The 13,984-nt window shown below is 44.5% G+C and overlaps 5 protein-coding genes across 6 annotated transcripts; 2 read left to right on the plus strand and 3 right to left on the minus strand.

Annotated features, from left to right (window-relative positions):
* The first annotated feature begins 134 nt into the window (after window positions 1-134).
* LOC143008842 (chymotrypsin-like protease CTRL-1) lies at window positions 135-1,689 on the plus strand. The gene is made up of 7 exons (XM_076160785.1): window positions 135-216; window positions 303-406; window positions 487-566; window positions 654-735; window positions 877-1,057; window positions 1,197-1,327; window positions 1,438-1,689. Exons 1-7 carry the CDS (start codon window positions 165-167, stop codon window positions 1,597-1,599), a joined length of 792 nt encoding a protein of 263 aa, XP_076016900.1. The 5' UTR covers window positions 135-164; the 3' UTR covers window positions 1,600-1,689.
* A 455-nt stretch (window positions 1,690-2,144) lies between these two features.
* Window positions 2,145-4,930, minus strand: lin37 (lin-37 DREAM MuvB core complex component). The gene is made up of 9 exons (XM_076160765.1): window positions 4,553-4,930; window positions 4,353-4,428; window positions 4,151-4,201; window positions 4,007-4,036; window positions 3,819-3,904; window positions 3,572-3,732; window positions 3,299-3,430; window positions 3,111-3,184; window positions 2,145-2,542 (listed from the first exon to the last, which is right to left on the minus strand). Exons 1-9 carry the CDS (start codon window positions 4,584-4,586, stop codon window positions 2,464-2,466), a joined length of 723 nt encoding a protein of 240 aa, XP_076016880.1. The 5' UTR covers window positions 4,587-4,930; the 3' UTR covers window positions 2,145-2,463.
* Window positions 4,931-5,058: 128 nt separating this feature from the next.
* On the plus strand, window positions 5,059-9,641 carry proser3 (proline and serine rich 3). 2 transcript variants are annotated; one of them, XM_076160738.1, is made up of 14 exons: window positions 5,059-5,217; window positions 5,298-5,465; window positions 5,544-5,664; window positions 5,759-6,024; window positions 6,120-6,268; window positions 6,349-6,434; window positions 7,143-7,228; window positions 7,306-7,439; window positions 7,550-7,785; window positions 7,888-8,402; window positions 8,489-8,666; window positions 8,918-9,089; window positions 9,304-9,385; window positions 9,583-9,641. In XM_076160738.1, the coding sequence occupies exons 2-14, from the start codon at window positions 5,434-5,436 to the stop codon at window positions 9,620-9,622; spliced, it is 2,097 nt and encodes a 698-aa protein (XP_076016853.1). In that variant the 5' UTR covers window positions 5,059-5,217; window positions 5,298-5,433; the 3' UTR covers window positions 9,623-9,641. The 2 variants fall into 2 exon arrangements, with proteins under 2 accessions (XP_076016853.1, XP_076016854.1); XM_076160739.1 differs by having other exon boundaries at window positions 5,059-5,465; window positions 5,544-5,652.
* A 175-nt stretch (window positions 9,642-9,816) lies between these two features.
* Window positions 9,817-11,448, minus strand: hspb6 (heat shock protein, alpha-crystallin-related, b6). The gene is made up of 4 exons (XM_076160778.1): window positions 10,902-11,448; window positions 10,641-10,803; window positions 10,340-10,453; window positions 9,817-10,224 (listed from the first exon to the last, which is right to left on the minus strand). Exons 2-4 carry the CDS (start codon window positions 10,794-10,796, stop codon window positions 10,066-10,068), a joined length of 429 nt encoding a protein of 142 aa, XP_076016893.1. The 5' UTR covers window positions 10,797-10,803; window positions 10,902-11,448; the 3' UTR covers window positions 9,817-10,065.
* Window positions 11,449-12,126: 678 nt separating this feature from the next.
* Window positions 12,127-13,642, minus strand: psenen (presenilin enhancer, gamma-secretase subunit). The gene is made up of 4 exons (XM_076160784.1): window positions 13,508-13,642; window positions 13,061-13,153; window positions 12,831-12,935; window positions 12,127-12,698 (listed from the first exon to the last, which is right to left on the minus strand). The coding sequence occupies exons 2-4, from the start codon at window positions 13,119-13,121 to the stop codon at window positions 12,559-12,561; spliced, it is 306 nt and encodes a 101-aa protein (XP_076016899.1). The 5' UTR covers window positions 13,122-13,153; window positions 13,508-13,642; the 3' UTR covers window positions 12,127-12,558.
* Between the last annotated feature and the right edge of the window lie 342 nt (window positions 13,643-13,984).

A 13,984-nucleotide genomic window follows, 5' to 3' on the forward strand; every position in this document is an offset into this window, starting at 1 on the left:
AAGAGAGGCCCTAGTGTTAATGTTCTCAACCAGATGTTATTTTCTCAGACATATCAGCAGCATGTGGGGCAGCAGGTGGAGCTCAGGGTCAGCTGTCTGATGTAGGTATAAAAGTAGGTGTATCTGAGGGCTCAGACTGAGGGAGGTGAATCACAGCTCACACAATGGCTATGTTCCTGATCGTCAGTTGTTTGGCTTTGGTGGCCTCTGCACTGGGTAAGTGATGGATCCTCTTACTTGATGGTATGTATTCTTTTTTTTCCATATTCCACCTTTTTGCTGACCTTGTGGTTGGGTCTCAGGGTGTGGAGCTCCTTCTATCAAGCCTCAAGTGAGCGGCTACAACAAGATTGTGAATGGAGAGAATGCTGTGTCTGGGTCTTGGCCATGGCAGGTCTCACTTCAGGTAGGCTATATAATGCCCATATGTCCATTGTGTAATTCAGATGAACATAGCCGTTTCAGTGAGACTATTCTTCCTCCTAGGACGGCAGAGGATTCCACTTCTGCGGAGGATCTCTGATCAACCAGTTCTGGGTCGTCACTGCTGCTCACTGCCGCGTGTCGTAAGATTGTATTTGTGTCCTTCTCCATTGTTTCCACCATCTAAACAGAAGAAAAACTCCCTAATCACGCTTTCTTCCTCCCTCCAGTCCAAGGAGCCACCGTGTCATCCTGGGAGAACATGACCGTCAGTCCAATGCTGAACCAATTCAGGTCAAAAACATCGCTCGGGTAAGTAATGCCATCACACTTACAAACAGCTGCATTTGAATCTTAATGTCTCTTCTATTGAAGCAAGATGTCATTCACTATTTCTCTTTGTTTTGTAAAGATCAAGTGAACCATTTGCTTGTTCTCCTTTTCACTGTCCAGGCCATCACTCACCCCTACTACAACTCCCAGAACTTCAACAATGATATCACCCTTCTGAAGCTGTCCTCCCCAGTGCAGCTGTCTTCCCGTGTGTCCCCTGTGTGCCTGGCCTCCTCCAGCACCAACGTCCCCTATGGAACCAGATGTGTCACAACTGGATGGGGCAAAACTGGCCAAACCTGTGAGTGAATGAACAGTTTTTAATCCATGCACATTCACACACACAGAAAGAGGCACGCACATGTTCCGATTTCACTGTACCTCACGTCAGTAGGTAAGATGAATTAGATTGAGTTGTTCCTTGTTCCTTTGCTTTCCAGCAAGCCCTCGTATTCTCCAGCAGGTGGCCCTGCCCCTGCTTACCCCTACTCAGTGCAAGCAGTACTGGGGTTATAACAGAATCAGTGATGCCATGATCTGTGCTGGTGCCTCTGGCGTGTCCTCCTGTCAGGTAGGCTAACTCTATTTTTAAAGCATGAAACACACATTACAAAAAAGATTTCACCTTCTTTTCAGGCTCTCGGGTTGCTTTTCAAAACGTACCGTTTCTCTCCCCTCTAGGGCGACTCTGGTGGCCCTCTGGTGTGTGAGAGCAGTGGAGTCTGGTCCCTTGTGGGCATTGTGTCTTGGGGCACTTCTAACTGCAACGTGCGCACCCCTGCTGTGTACGCTCGCGTGTCCTACCTGAGCCGTTGGATCGACCAGACTCTTGCCTCCAACTAAAGTGCAACACACAAAATCTGCCGGATAAATGTTTGCTCACATGTCTCCGCACACCTCCTCATTCTGTATGGTGGTTTGGTGTGGTTGTAAAAAAAAAAACATGCATTAAATAGAACTGTTGAGACTGCAAGTTAGTTTTTATGTTTTGTATTCATGCCAACCTGACAAAGAGGGAAGTGGAGGTTGGTCTTGTGTGTGTGTGTGTGTGTGTGTGTGTGTGTGTGTGTGTGTGTGTGTGTGTGTGTGTGTGTGTGTGTGTGTGTGTGTGTGTGTGTGTGTGTGTGTGTGTGTGCGTGCGTGCGTGCGTGCGTGCGTGCGTGCGTGCGTGCGTGCGTGCGTGCGTGCGTGCGTGCGTGCGTGCGTGCGTGCGTGCGTGCGTGCGTGCGCAAGTTCGTGATAAGAAGGAGCCATCAAACAATGAATACATGCAGCAAAAGATTTTATCCATGTTAGAATATATGGGTGGACGCTGAATTGAATACTGTGAGTGGAATACGTAAAAATGAAACTAAGGAAGCAAAACAGAGACTTGAAAAGACCATTACAAACTTTATTCTTTTCTTGAATGGTTAATTCACAAATCAGTCTCTTAAAAGACACTACCAATCAAATTATTTTAGTAAAACCCCTAAAAACACAATATTAATCAAGAAAAACACCGCACAATGGAACACGGTTTTGCAAAAGAGTTGCTAAAACCCAAAATGTTTTTAAACAGCAATGCATAGAAAATATTAACTGTTTAAGGCTTAAGGTACTGATAATGCTGTCGTACAAGTCTGTAAATGTCAGATTAACTCCGTCGTAGCTCCTTTTGGACTGTAAGGGAGAAGCATCCATGCTGCAGACCTGCTCAGTGGACATTCAGTGATCATACATCTCCTTCAGGACCTTAATGCTCTCACTGTATCTCAGCTGGTTCTTGTTGGAACACTCCTTCCATCTGAAAACAAAAGCGACACAAGATTTAGCTCAGTGGATTCCAAACTATAGATGCGCGCGCACGCACACACGCACGCGCACGCGCACGCACACGCACACGCACACGCACACACACACACACACACACACACACACACACACACACACACACACACACACACACACACACACACACACACACACACACACACACCATGTTATTCAATCCATTCACATTTCTATACACCAAGGATCTTAGCTCAGCTCGTGTTTCTCAGGGACGTGTCATGATGATGATGAGTCACAATACCTCTGTGTGAAACCATTTAATTCATGACGCAGGACTGAGAGTCACTGGCTACATCTCATTAACAATTTTTTTTCTGGGGCTCATTGTGTGTGTTTCAGTCTTTTGCTTCCCTTTAAACTCAAAGACAGCTGCTGGTGTAATGACACCACCAAAATAGTAAATACACTGAGATCGGTCTGTAATCTATAGGACTTTAGGAGCCGTTATCTGCTTATTTCAACACATTGCTCACATTATCTAAGCAGTGGTGACCAAATGTGTTTTTGTCTAAATTACTTACTTTTGTCTAATCTTTTTCCAGCGTTCCATATGGTCACATATGAGTGAGCCTGACACGGGAGCTAAATCTGTTGGCTGCAGACAGAAACATGGTTCATTAGATAACGTTTCAATAGGTTATGTGCACAATAATGTAGCAGAGTGTGTCACACTGTCAGTGAATCTCATGCACACATTAAGAAGAAGTACCTTGGTAACGGTTGGTTTCTCAATCTGTGGTATCCTCAGATTTACCGGCTCACCAGAGGAGCTGATTGGACAGGCGGCTGGAGGAGGAAGTCTGTACACGTTTTGACCCTTTCCATTGAACATGTCTGTAACCTGGCAAAAGAAAGAAACAGGGAATAATGAAAGGACCGGGAACAGTGACACAAGTTTCATCCTGCTGTAATGGCGCTGGACTTGGAGCTCCTTTAGGATTCTCAGAGGGTTGTTTAACTGACAGAGAGTCCGCAGCCTCACCTCTTCCTCTATCATGCTGTGTGGGGGGCTCGGAGGAGGATCTGGCTCTCGGACAGATGGGTTGTTTCTCATCCAGGCGCGGCAGATAGGATACAGGGGGGTGCTGGTGTGGAACTGAGCCAGATCCACGCTGCGATCAAACAATTTAATAACGTATGTATCTGGCAAAAGGGAAGAGGCGAAGGGATAAGGATGACACAATACATGAGGGTGTTATAGATTATTATTGTACTTGAGGGTTGTTTACTTTGCTTATGCTGATTGCTCTCTGGTAAACCCTCATCCATCTCTTTCCGCTTCTTCCTCCGGTGCTGTGGGAACCGGGCAGATGGCCTAGAATCACCATATAAGGAGCAGAAAGCAATATGAGCTAATGTGACAATTTAATGCTTCTTATTACAACTGAGCTTTGTTTGTAGAGACATTCAAACTTGCCTTTTCCCAGCAGACGACGGAGACAAATCCCTAAAAATGAGAGAAAATGTGATAAGCAGTGTAATTATATAAATTGTAATCAGTTGCTGAGCACTCAAAATACATGAGTCAGCAAATACAACGGATATCTTAACAGATCCTTACTTGCTTAAAGAGTCCGCTGCTATTTTGCTGGTATCGTCCTCATTTTGCTCCCTGCTCACAACACACACACACACACACACACACACACACACACACACACACACACACACACACACACACACACACACACACACAGCAATTAGCAACACTGAAAAATAGACCCTGTAATCATTTAGATATGATTGAGATATGAGATGATGACCTTTCACTTTCGCTCTTATCAACCAGCCCCTGTAGTAACGCATCCAGACGGTTCCGTGCAGCAGTCCCCTCTGGATCTGCAATAACAACACGTAAAAGTTTCATAATAGTAATGATACTAATAACTGCATGATTTCAGCCTTTGTGATGATTCTGATGCCTGGCTGTGTATCCAAATAAAATAACCTCTTTCTCTCTCACCGGCTCTTTCGGTCTTGATCTTGACGTGATGCATATTTACTCCACCTTCAACTCCGCACGGCAAGAGAAAGATCTTCAGCGTGAGTGAACGTGATCCTGTGTGTGTGTAAGCAGCTGAGATCTCGGACCTTCAGCTCCTAGGACGTTGTTGTTTACCAGCTAGCTAATGTTAGGTTGAGAACGTCGAAGCTAGCTGATTCTCAGCGATCCCAAGCGATAACCAAAAGATAACGTCGACTTCCGCGCATTATGTAATTTAAATACCTAATATAATGATCGATTGCCTGTACATAACCATGAAGATCTTTTTTTTTTTTTAATACATTAACCAGCTTTAAATGCTCCTCCCTAAGTTAGCTTAATTTGAACAGCAGACAGGCTGTTGTGGACTTTCCTCTTCCGCGCGCTGCCAGTTTCCTCTGAACTGATTGGTGCTGATGGGGCAAGGACCACTGATGTGATTGGGTAAAAACTACGTCCATCAAAGTGAACTCGATTCCTATTGGTTATGAGTGCCGAAGCAGCTTACACGACAGCGCAAACACTTGGGGACGCGACTGACCATACTTTTGTGACATACATCAAATTGGGCGTATAAATGTCAAATAATACGTAGAATTCCCAGTGTGAGAAGTTGAGAGCAGCCAATAGAAACCCAACAGAAGGTAAAGTTGGTATTCTATTCGATATTTGTTGCGCAGGGAGGTCTGACTCCATGGTAACTCTCTTCTGTGGATATACAAAGTGAACGCGGAAGGCAGGGCGGGTAATTTGCCGACTGTAACCCGGACCAGGACAGAGGAAGCCCAGCCAGCCCTGAGTCCAAGCGTGGAGGACATACCTAGGACTAGACCAGAGTCAGATCCGTGCTCCGTGCTAGTATGGATCCATATTCTGCTGCTATGAAATCCAGGTAATAAGATCTGCAACTTGGGTCATTGATGATGATCCAGTAGGAGTCACAGGTGGTCACATGTTGTTGTGTTTACAGTGGCGCTGTCTTCACAAAGCAGAATCCCTTCATACCAACATCCAGTGTGGGAAAGACACACTACCATCCCTCCAGCCCCCAGCGCCTGTCAAAGACGAAGAAGAAACCAGTATGTTTGGAAGTGAACTTGACTTTGGCTCCATCATTTTATGTTTTTGCTTGTGTTATTCATCACAAACACATAGTCGAACATGTCTTTCATTGCTTTACTTCAGACATTGAGTCCTGTGCGTCTGAGTCAGCCAGTTGGTCCACAGTCACACACACTGAGCTCAGGGAAGCAGCACCTGCCAGAGGAGAGTGACCGCCGTCTAACCAGCGTCCACCCAGATGTGGACGCGCAGCCTAAATTCACAGAGTCCTGGCCCTCCATGGACTATGACTCTTCTTCTACCAGTACAAACTCAGCTGACATGGAGACCAGCAAACTATCCATAGTTTCGTCTAAGCAAGCCGATCAGAAGGATTCATTGTTGGCAAAGTACATCATCATCTTATACCTGTAACACTTTATGAACTTCTACGAAATGTTGTATGTCGGATATTTGTATTTTATATCATTGCATCATCTCTCAGGTACATAGAGCGCTTTCGCTATGGTCAACCACAGAGTCGAGAGGAACGTCGGCATATGGATTTGACTGGAGAGGAGCAGCTGCCTTTCTGGTGGATGTCACGTTTATCTTCACCATCTAGTTCTACCCCGACTAAATCCTCAGAAAAAGGTCTTATTTCACATTTCAGTCCTAAAACATGGTGACAGGGAGATAACCTGCCTTGTAACATCGCCTGCTAATCTGTGCAGATGTGAAGGACGACCGTTCTCCCGTCTACCTCAGTCCTGTTGGACACGGTGGCAGCACTTCCTCCATGCACAGAGGATCACTGACTGTCAGTATATTTGGGATTTTACCTGTTGTTATATATGTTGTTTTCTCCCCTGAAGCAAACATTGTACATGACATTGAGCATACAGTTGTAGGATATTTTGGAGATCATTTTTTATATAGAAAGAGGAGAGAGAGAGAGATAGAGAGAAAAAAGGAAGGTTGTATTATCACTACTGTTGTTGTTAAACTTTATACGTCGACCCTCAGGTAGAGTACAAGTAGATTGAAATTGCAATAATGTCATAGGGTTAATACAATTTTTACAGGATGACGTCAAACAACAACGTAGGCTAGTACAAATCACATCATAGGCTGTGATAGAGAGAAAGAGAGAAGAGAGAAACAGAAAAAAAAACAAAGAGAGGACATCCCAGTCTTATGCTATTCTTATTGATTCCTTGGTGTCCGTGCTGGTTAATAATATCAGCGGTTGACACCTCGTCCGTATAAATATTTGCATTTCACCACCACATCTCTCATCCAGCTGGAAACCTCTGTGTTTACATGAGTGCCAGGGAAGCCATCCGCTTATGCAACCATGTTTGAAGCATTTATGGCTCCTTCAGCCACCTGCGTCAGATGTGTCGGCCATAAAGTTCTAAAAGAACACAGACACATATTTTATCAATATACAGTCAAGACTAAGTGAAGGAATTCTCAGTAGGAACTATGACCTGAATGTGCCAAAATATCTGTGTTCTGTCCTCAGTCTTTGTCTGAAACCACCCATGGTGAACTTGATGACACGGAGATACTTGAGCTTCAGGAGAGAGGCAGCAGACTTGTGCAGAGAGGGTATGAAGATTACTGATACGGTACACAAGTACAAGTACTGCAAGTATAACTGAAGGTAACTGTTTTCTCTGTGACAGTGAAAGAAGAGTCAGTGAGGGATCTCTTCCCATCAGCTCAGAGGGCGTGGGTTGCTCCGACTTCTCCTCTCCAGTCAGTGTAGATGAGCCGATGAGAAGACCATTGTTTCCCAGTATAATAACATCTGCTACTGGTAAGCCATGAATTTGATGTAGACAAGAATTTGTTGAGATTTCTGTGTAACACAAACATGCTCTGCAGTTTTTCTACTTATTTCCATGAAATGTGTGTATTGATCCACAGTGAAGTCCGGCTCAGGGTTAATCCAAGCTGCCCCCTCCCAGAAACTTGGTCTTACTCCGTCCATGGTGCCCCCTACACACCCCGAAGAGGACATCCTATTCCAATGGCGTTTAAGGAGGAAGATGGAGCTGGCCAGGGAGCCGCCCCAGTCCCACCAGTACATCAGTGTCCACGGTTCATCATTGAAGTACCAGGACCACAACCTACACTGGTCCAACTCCAGTGGACACACTCAGGTTAGAGTCTGTATGGATGTATTTTTATCCCACGAGAGTATGTTGTTCTTATATATTTACTGAAGCACCTGTTCATTTTTGTTTTACTTCCATTGTCTTCAGCAACAACTACATATTCAACCAACTGAAGCGTTAAAAAGGCCCAACCACTCATACTTCACCGCACCACAATCGGTCTCCAATGAGCTCCATAGGCCATGTCCCTCAGAAGCAGGTCCTTGTCTTGTCCCTGGCTTTGCTGTCTCCGGCTCTCCACTCTCTCAGCTTCAGTCTAATACTTGTGTGCCGGCCCACATGCATTTGCTTTGCGGTGTCTTACCGTGTCCCCTGCGCTCATCCAATGCTAGCCAGCAACAGAGAACCCCACAAAGGTTAGCTGGGCAACAGACCAGAGCTGAATCGGATACAATGCCAGTCCTTGGAAACTCAACGGAAAGCTCCACGGACAAGCCGGCGAGCAAACACAAGGCGTTTCCATCCTCTGGAGCTACAGAAGAAGAACGAACTGGTCACCACAAAAAAGCAGAGAGGAACAAGAAGGAGAAGCTGAAGACGAAACAGTCGGAGGATGACAGGAGAGCGTCGATGTCCAGCAGAACACAGAAGAAATCGACAAGGTGAAGTAACCGAAGATGCATGTACACACTGTGTTCACACACTTCAAGTCCGTCAGCTTAGAATAATTCTCTTTTTCCTTCTGCAGATCTATGGCACAAAGTGAGCGTGCTGATGAGCCTCGCTGTACAAAAAGTAAAAGAGATCCCAAACAGGTCCCACCACGGACACAGCAGGGTCAGGAGCAGGAACGCCACGTCCCTTCCAGGGAAAACAGTGCTGACTGCTTACCTCCGCCATCTCCAGTCCGCAGCGCCATAGCACAGGTCAGCCTGCAGGAATTACGACCAATAACCAGGCTTCAGATTAGAACGTGTAGGGAGAGGTAGAAATGATAGTGACACTCTGATATGGATGAGGTCATCAGCTAATACAGTCAACAAAGTAATGGTTATTCACACTTTTACACTGAAAAGTACTGAAGTATTACCAATATGATGCATTCAGGTACAGTATCAAAATATGGAAATATATGAATTGAAAAGAATAACAAGTATAATGTTCTGCATCTTGGCAGGTAGTTTCAGAGGCATTGTTCCCCCCAGTGGATTCGCGCCCAGTAGGAAGACCCCCTGTCTCTCCGGCCCCCCCTCTGTGCACTGCTCCTGCTCCTCCACAGTCTCCACTTCCTCCGGGCCTCCCACACAACTCCATGGAGGTCATTTCGCAGCTGCTGCAAGAGGCAGAAGGTGAGCTCAGGGCGTCAAAAGAGCGCCGGCCCTTTAACCTAGAGTTAATTGTGGAGAGTATTTCATGACCGATGCATGTTTTCCATTTCTGACACCCCTGAGGCTGTTGGGACAAAACTTCCTGAACTTTGTTTTTCTGGATAACTGGATAACGTTTACGTTCTGCACTAGTTTAATGTTTATCTAATGCTGTTTCCCATTTATTTCCGTTCAGATTCAGATGAAAAGGAGTTTGAAAATGATCCAGTACTACAATTCCTTCGCAAACAGAGAAGGGGAGTGAAGGAGCGGATCAGGTAAATATATGAGCTATAAATATATTTGCTCAGCTGGCCAAACGCCACATTTTGTTCGCTGTTACGTGAGGACAAAATATGTAAAACAACAATATTGCGTCTACAAGTCCATTGTTTAGCCTTTTGAACCTTAAATGTTTTATAATCCTGTTGGTTTTATGATAATATAAGTAAGAGAAATATTGCTTTTTTTTCAGAGAAGTGGACTTTATGTTGGGGGAGTTCCAGGAAGAATAACAGATCACTCTGCACCTGATACACACACACACATTTTTGTTACAATTTTATAAAGAAATAAAACTTTATTTGTACGTGTGATTACAAGAAATATTACCACATTAAAAACATTGAAGATATGTCGGTGTGGATCATTAAACACAATCACGTTACTACACATGATTACATTTCAGTACATTTTTACATAAGAAGCAACATTTGGAACTGTGACACTCTATGTACAAAGGCTGGTTGCTTCAAAACATTAAGATTGATGAGTCATAGCAGGACAGTATATACAAACCTCAGAGAGCAGAGTGTAGATGAGCGGTGCCAGGAACATAAATGTGTGTTTTGGCACAAGCTGTGTGTTCCTGTGACTTGTGTGCTGGAGCTTAAAGTCTGTCTGTTTATGCCTGTGTGTTCTTATTGGGGTCTGTGTTGGCAACTTGGTATTAATGTGATTAAATCAGGGCTGTGGAGCTGTGGATGGGCAGCATAGGTGCAGATATGATGAGGATGCCATCTGGAGACACGGCAGACTCCAGAGCCATGATGTCCACTCCTTTAGGGATTCGGTAGCGTCGGTTAAACTGCCGTGTTGTAAATCCAGCACCTGCCTTCTAAACACAGAGATGACACAGTGTGTGTGTTAAGGTGATATCACACTACTTCAAGCATCTCTGGTAGTGAGTGTGTTTGTGGGAAAGCGAGTAATGTTTTGGAAAGACTACAAACCTTTTTCTCTTCGTGCTTCCCCTGAACTTCCACAAAGTCTCCTGTCACCTTCACCATGAGGTCCTCTGGGTTGAAGAGCTTAACATCAACCTGGACTGTAAATCCACTGTTCACCTGACAACATGAGTCACATCGCAGAATTATACACTTTATTCATACACTATCATATACTTTAATATGTTGTTCTGAACTGTCGGGGTGTCATTTGGGGGAAGAGATGATAGATTCTCTATGTTCTATTGAGCCAAAACATGTATTGAATCGTTTCCCATCAATCAATAACCCTATAGACTTTACTTACCTCTGCCGAGCTGCTGTTATCCGTCTCTGGGTTAACTAACTTCGGGGACCAGTTGTACTGTCCAAATGTCCCGTTCAGCTGAGGAATCAGCGGTGGCAGAACCTTCTCCCATGGGATTCCACCAGCTGAGAGAGTTTGAGGCAGGATGAAGTCCATTTCAGATCTAATCAGAGGAATGATAATAAAAAGACAGTTAACAAGAAACTGAGGCTCGAACCGGTCCGGTGCAGACGCACAGACACACTCCGGGTCGCGGCTTGCCTCGGGTCGGATCGGTGCTGCTGCTCCTCTGCGCTGCTGTGTGGATCTCTGCGTTAAATCCTGGCGGAGGAAAGTTCAGCTATGCGGCTCCTGCTGCTGCGATGAGGGAGATATGAGCGGATGCGTCTGTCTGTCTGTCGCTCTCTGAGCCTGGCGCGCCTGTCTGTCTCTCCCTCAGTCTGTCTGTCCTTTATACTGCTGTTGCGTAATAAGTTAGGAATTCACACGGGGCACCTTGATTCTCGCATCCTCGGTCACGCAGCGCCATATAGGATCACTGCGCATTGTTTTGCAGCTGTCGAAGGCTTATTAGTTATTAAGATGTAGCATGAATGAAGGCTTAACTCTTGCGTGTTTTGCTGGTGCCGTAAAGCGTATTCGTGTGTGTGTGTGTGTGTGTGTGTGTGTGTGTGTGTGTGTGTGTGTGTGTGTGTGTGTGTGTGTGTGTGTTTTCATTCCACAGTTAGTGTGTCAGACCTGTTAGGAGACTTAAGGTTGACGAAGGTCTCATCAAAAATAAGTTGATGAGGCGATGTTGACACTCGTGAGCTGGAACAGACGGGGACAGGAGGGACACACGCGCGCATGCTGCGGCACGTGACCCAGCAACACACCCACACAGAGAGACATATTTGGGAACAATAAACACACACTTAACACCTAATCTAATCGAAACATATGAATAGTATCCTCTAACTCCCCATGCATCAGTTTTATAAAGCACTGATGAAGTTCTACATCTTCAGATAGGTGTCTTTGTGTCTATAGATCATATATGTAAACACAGCAAGCTGTCATATTAATAGTTGTGACTTGTTCTTGGGCCACACAGTTATGCAAGGGTACATGTCCTCCCTGTTAGTACATTTGGCGCCTGTCACTTCCAAGCGTGGTTAAGTTACCAGAGTGACTAAAAATGGCACCGATCATAACACGGTGATCACAGCATGATGGGAAGTCTGGACATTTACAGGGATCAAGTTACTGGGTTTCACAAGAGTCGCCAGCCAGCGACTGTCCGTCGCCTCTGATGTGATGAAAAGTATCACAGGTACAAATGGAGAACATAACACGGTGATCACCGCTGATCATAGCTTGTCGATTAACAGTCATTAACTGAACAGATAAACTGATAATGAAGATAATTGTATCTGGGTCTGAGCCCACATCAACATCTCTGCATCATTATCTCTGACTTGGCACACACTCACACACACGCACACGGAAATGTCTGGATATTTTTATTTGTCATTCATACAAAGGCAAAATTAGTTCTGGTGTCATCATACACACGACAATCAAACAGCAATAATTTCCAAAATAAACAATAAGAAAACTTGCAGAATTGTACAACTCTTAAGCCAAGAAAAAAGTATTTACTGCATCTAATGTGCATCTAATGTTGGCTCCTTAACAGACCTGAAGCCTTCAGTCCAGCTCCAGTTAGATGCTGAAGTGATCCTAGGTGTTTTCTGATGTACAAGTTTGATCAGCTTAGTCTAAGTACAAAACATTGCGCTAAAATACCTTACCAAGATTGAAATTTGAAATATTTTCCAGTCTCACAGCATTTACAACACACCCTCCCCCCACAGGTAAACACAGGGATGCTTTGGTCCCGTACGCTGGATCAAACACACTGTGGTCAGGAAATGTCTTAAGGAATGCCCAGAGGAATAGTGAAGGAGAGGTAATCGCCCATCTCCCCCCATGCTGCTCTGTAGTGCTGGAAGATAGCTATCCATGTGGTCAGGACTGTTACCCATAGCAACAAGCCCAGTGCTGAACGCTTCACATCTGGAAGAAACAAAAGGAAAGGTTCAACATGGTTCATCACAATTCTAACATACTTGATAGACAGATACATGTTCCTTTAGTTTACTTGAGGGTGAATATGTGTATGTTAATAAAGAATCATTTGAGACTCACAGGTTTTGATCTGGAGCTGCTCGGTGTAGATCGGCTTCACAAAGGCCTCCCGGAAAAACCAAACAACATTGACCAGCCACAGGAACGGCAGAAAAGCGAAGCCCGCTGAAAAAGAGAGAGATTGTGATTACGTCGGACCATTTTATATGGAGATCATGGAAGCCTGGGTTAGACACTTTCCTGACTCTTTGCATTTAAGAATAGAGCAGATAGATTAAAGCCGTTCTCACCTAAATAATATTTTCTGCACAGAGTCAGTTTCTCCTCATTGGGGAGCCGTTCCAGGTTCATCTCTGCACTCCGTGTGTCCTCTGCTGAAGATCCTGAACACACAGAAATAAACATAAACCTGCTGACTGAAACTCACAAACAAAAGATTTATTGTGGGAAAGAGAACACGTGACCGGTGAAGAATGACACTTACTTGTACTTATATTTTCGTGTCTATATGACTCATATCGTGTACTATACAATTATGTCGCAATAAGAACATTCACAAGTGTTATCTGATTTATAAAATGAACAGAGGAGTAAAGGGGAACACAAAGCCACTGTAGCATTAGCTTCAGTCATAATGGCTACGAGCAGCCGATCAGTTCAATAGATTCGTCGTCTATTGTGATTCAGATGCGGTGATCGGTTATATTATAAAGAAGATCTGAAGGAAGTAAACTTACCTGATAATTTGAAGACCAAAAATCAAAGAGTAGGGGAGGAAAACAATTAACTCAAAACACTTCCGTCTTCTTTTTGATCGCCAGTCTTCTTCTTGTTTTACAAACGCGTCTAGGCGCAATGCTGCCCCCTGCAGCCTAAAGGGGGAAACCAACGCAGACGTCATTCTATGTGTTGGTAAAATGTAAAATAAATACATTAATTCATTCATATTGGCAACGCCGTGTTTTTATGGCGCATTTATAACACTAAAACGTATTAGTCACACAATGCACAATACAAACATAGAAACGTATGAATTGTTGCTCTTTCAGAATATGTATTGTGTTAAACTAACATGTGGAGGTTTGCTCCTAAAATTCTTCCCATATGGCCCAATATTTTTTAGCGTTTTTTGTTATACGACGTGTGGCTTTCAGGCATTTTCTGCCTTCAGACTGACCCAGCTCTGTGTCTTTGCTGAATTGGCTGCACATGTC

The sequence above is a fragment of the Genypterus blacodes genome, unplaced genomic scaffold (genome assembly GCF_046128005.1).
Source record: "Genypterus blacodes isolate CSIRO-AG114 ecotype Tasmania unplaced genomic scaffold, CSIRO-AGI_Gbla_v1 ptg000107l_1, whole genome shotgun sequence".
In the NCBI taxonomy this organism is placed as follows: Eukaryota; Metazoa; Chordata; class Actinopteri; order Ophidiiformes; family Ophidiidae; genus Genypterus; species Genypterus blacodes.

Bases quoted from the DNA above. Each gene is read 5' to 3' on its own strand.
- psenen (XM_076160784.1), bottom strand. From the start codon at position 13,121: ATGAACCTGGAACGGCTCCCCAATGAGGAGAAACTGACTCTGTGCAGA. The intron at 12,936-13,060 runs GTGAGAACGGCT...TCTCTTTTTCAG, and splicing joins GTGCAGAAAATATTATTTAG to CGGGCTTCGCTTTTCTGCCG. The intron at 12,699-12,830 runs GTGAGTCTCAAA...TGTTTCTTCCAG, and splicing joins GCAGCTCCAGATCAAAACCT to ATGTGAAGCGTTCAGCACTG.
- LOC143008842 (XM_076160785.1), top strand. From the start codon at position 165: ATGGCTATGTTCCTGATCGTCAGTTGTTTGGCTTTGGTGGCCTCTGCA. The intron at 567-653 runs GTAAGATTGTAT...TCCTCCCTCCAG, and splicing joins GCTGCTCACTGCCGCGTGTC to TCCAAGGAGCCACCGTGTCA. The intron at 1,328-1,437 runs GTAGGCTAACTC...TCTCCCCTCTAG, and splicing joins CTGGCGTGTCCTCCTGTCAG to GGCGACTCTGGTGGCCCTCT.
- hspb6 (XM_076160778.1), bottom strand. From the start codon at position 10,796: ATGGACTTCATCCTGCCTCAAACTCTCTCAGCTGGTGGAATCCCATGG. The intron at 10,454-10,640 runs GTAAGTAAAGTC...TCATGTTGTCAG, and splicing joins ATAACAGCAGCTCGGCAGAG to GTGAACAGTGGATTTACAGT. The intron at 10,225-10,339 runs GTTTGTAGTCTT...CTCTGTGTTTAG, and splicing joins GGAAGCACGAAGAGAAAAAG to AAGGCAGGTGCTGGATTTAC.
- lin37 (XM_076160765.1), bottom strand. From the start codon at position 4,586: ATGCATCACGTCAAGATCAAGACCGAAAGAGCCG. The intron at 4,037-4,150 runs GTAAGGATCTGT...TCTCATTTTTAG, and splicing joins GCAGCGGACTCTTTAAGCAA to GGATTTGTCTCCGTCGTCTG. The intron at 2,543-3,110 runs GTAAGTAATTTA...TTTTGTTTTCAG, and splicing joins TGGAAAAAGATTAGACAAAA to ATGGAAGGAGTGTTCCAACA.
- proser3 (XM_076160738.1), top strand. From the start codon at position 5,434: ATGGATCCATATTCTGCTGCTATGAAATCCAG. The intron at 6,025-6,119 runs GTACATCATCAT...ATCATCTCTCAG, and splicing joins AAGGATTCATTGTTGGCAAA to GTACATAGAGCGCTTTCGCT. The intron at 6,269-6,348 runs GTCTTATTTCAC...TAATCTGTGCAG, and splicing joins GACTAAATCCTCAGAAAAAG to ATGTGAAGGACGACCGTTCT.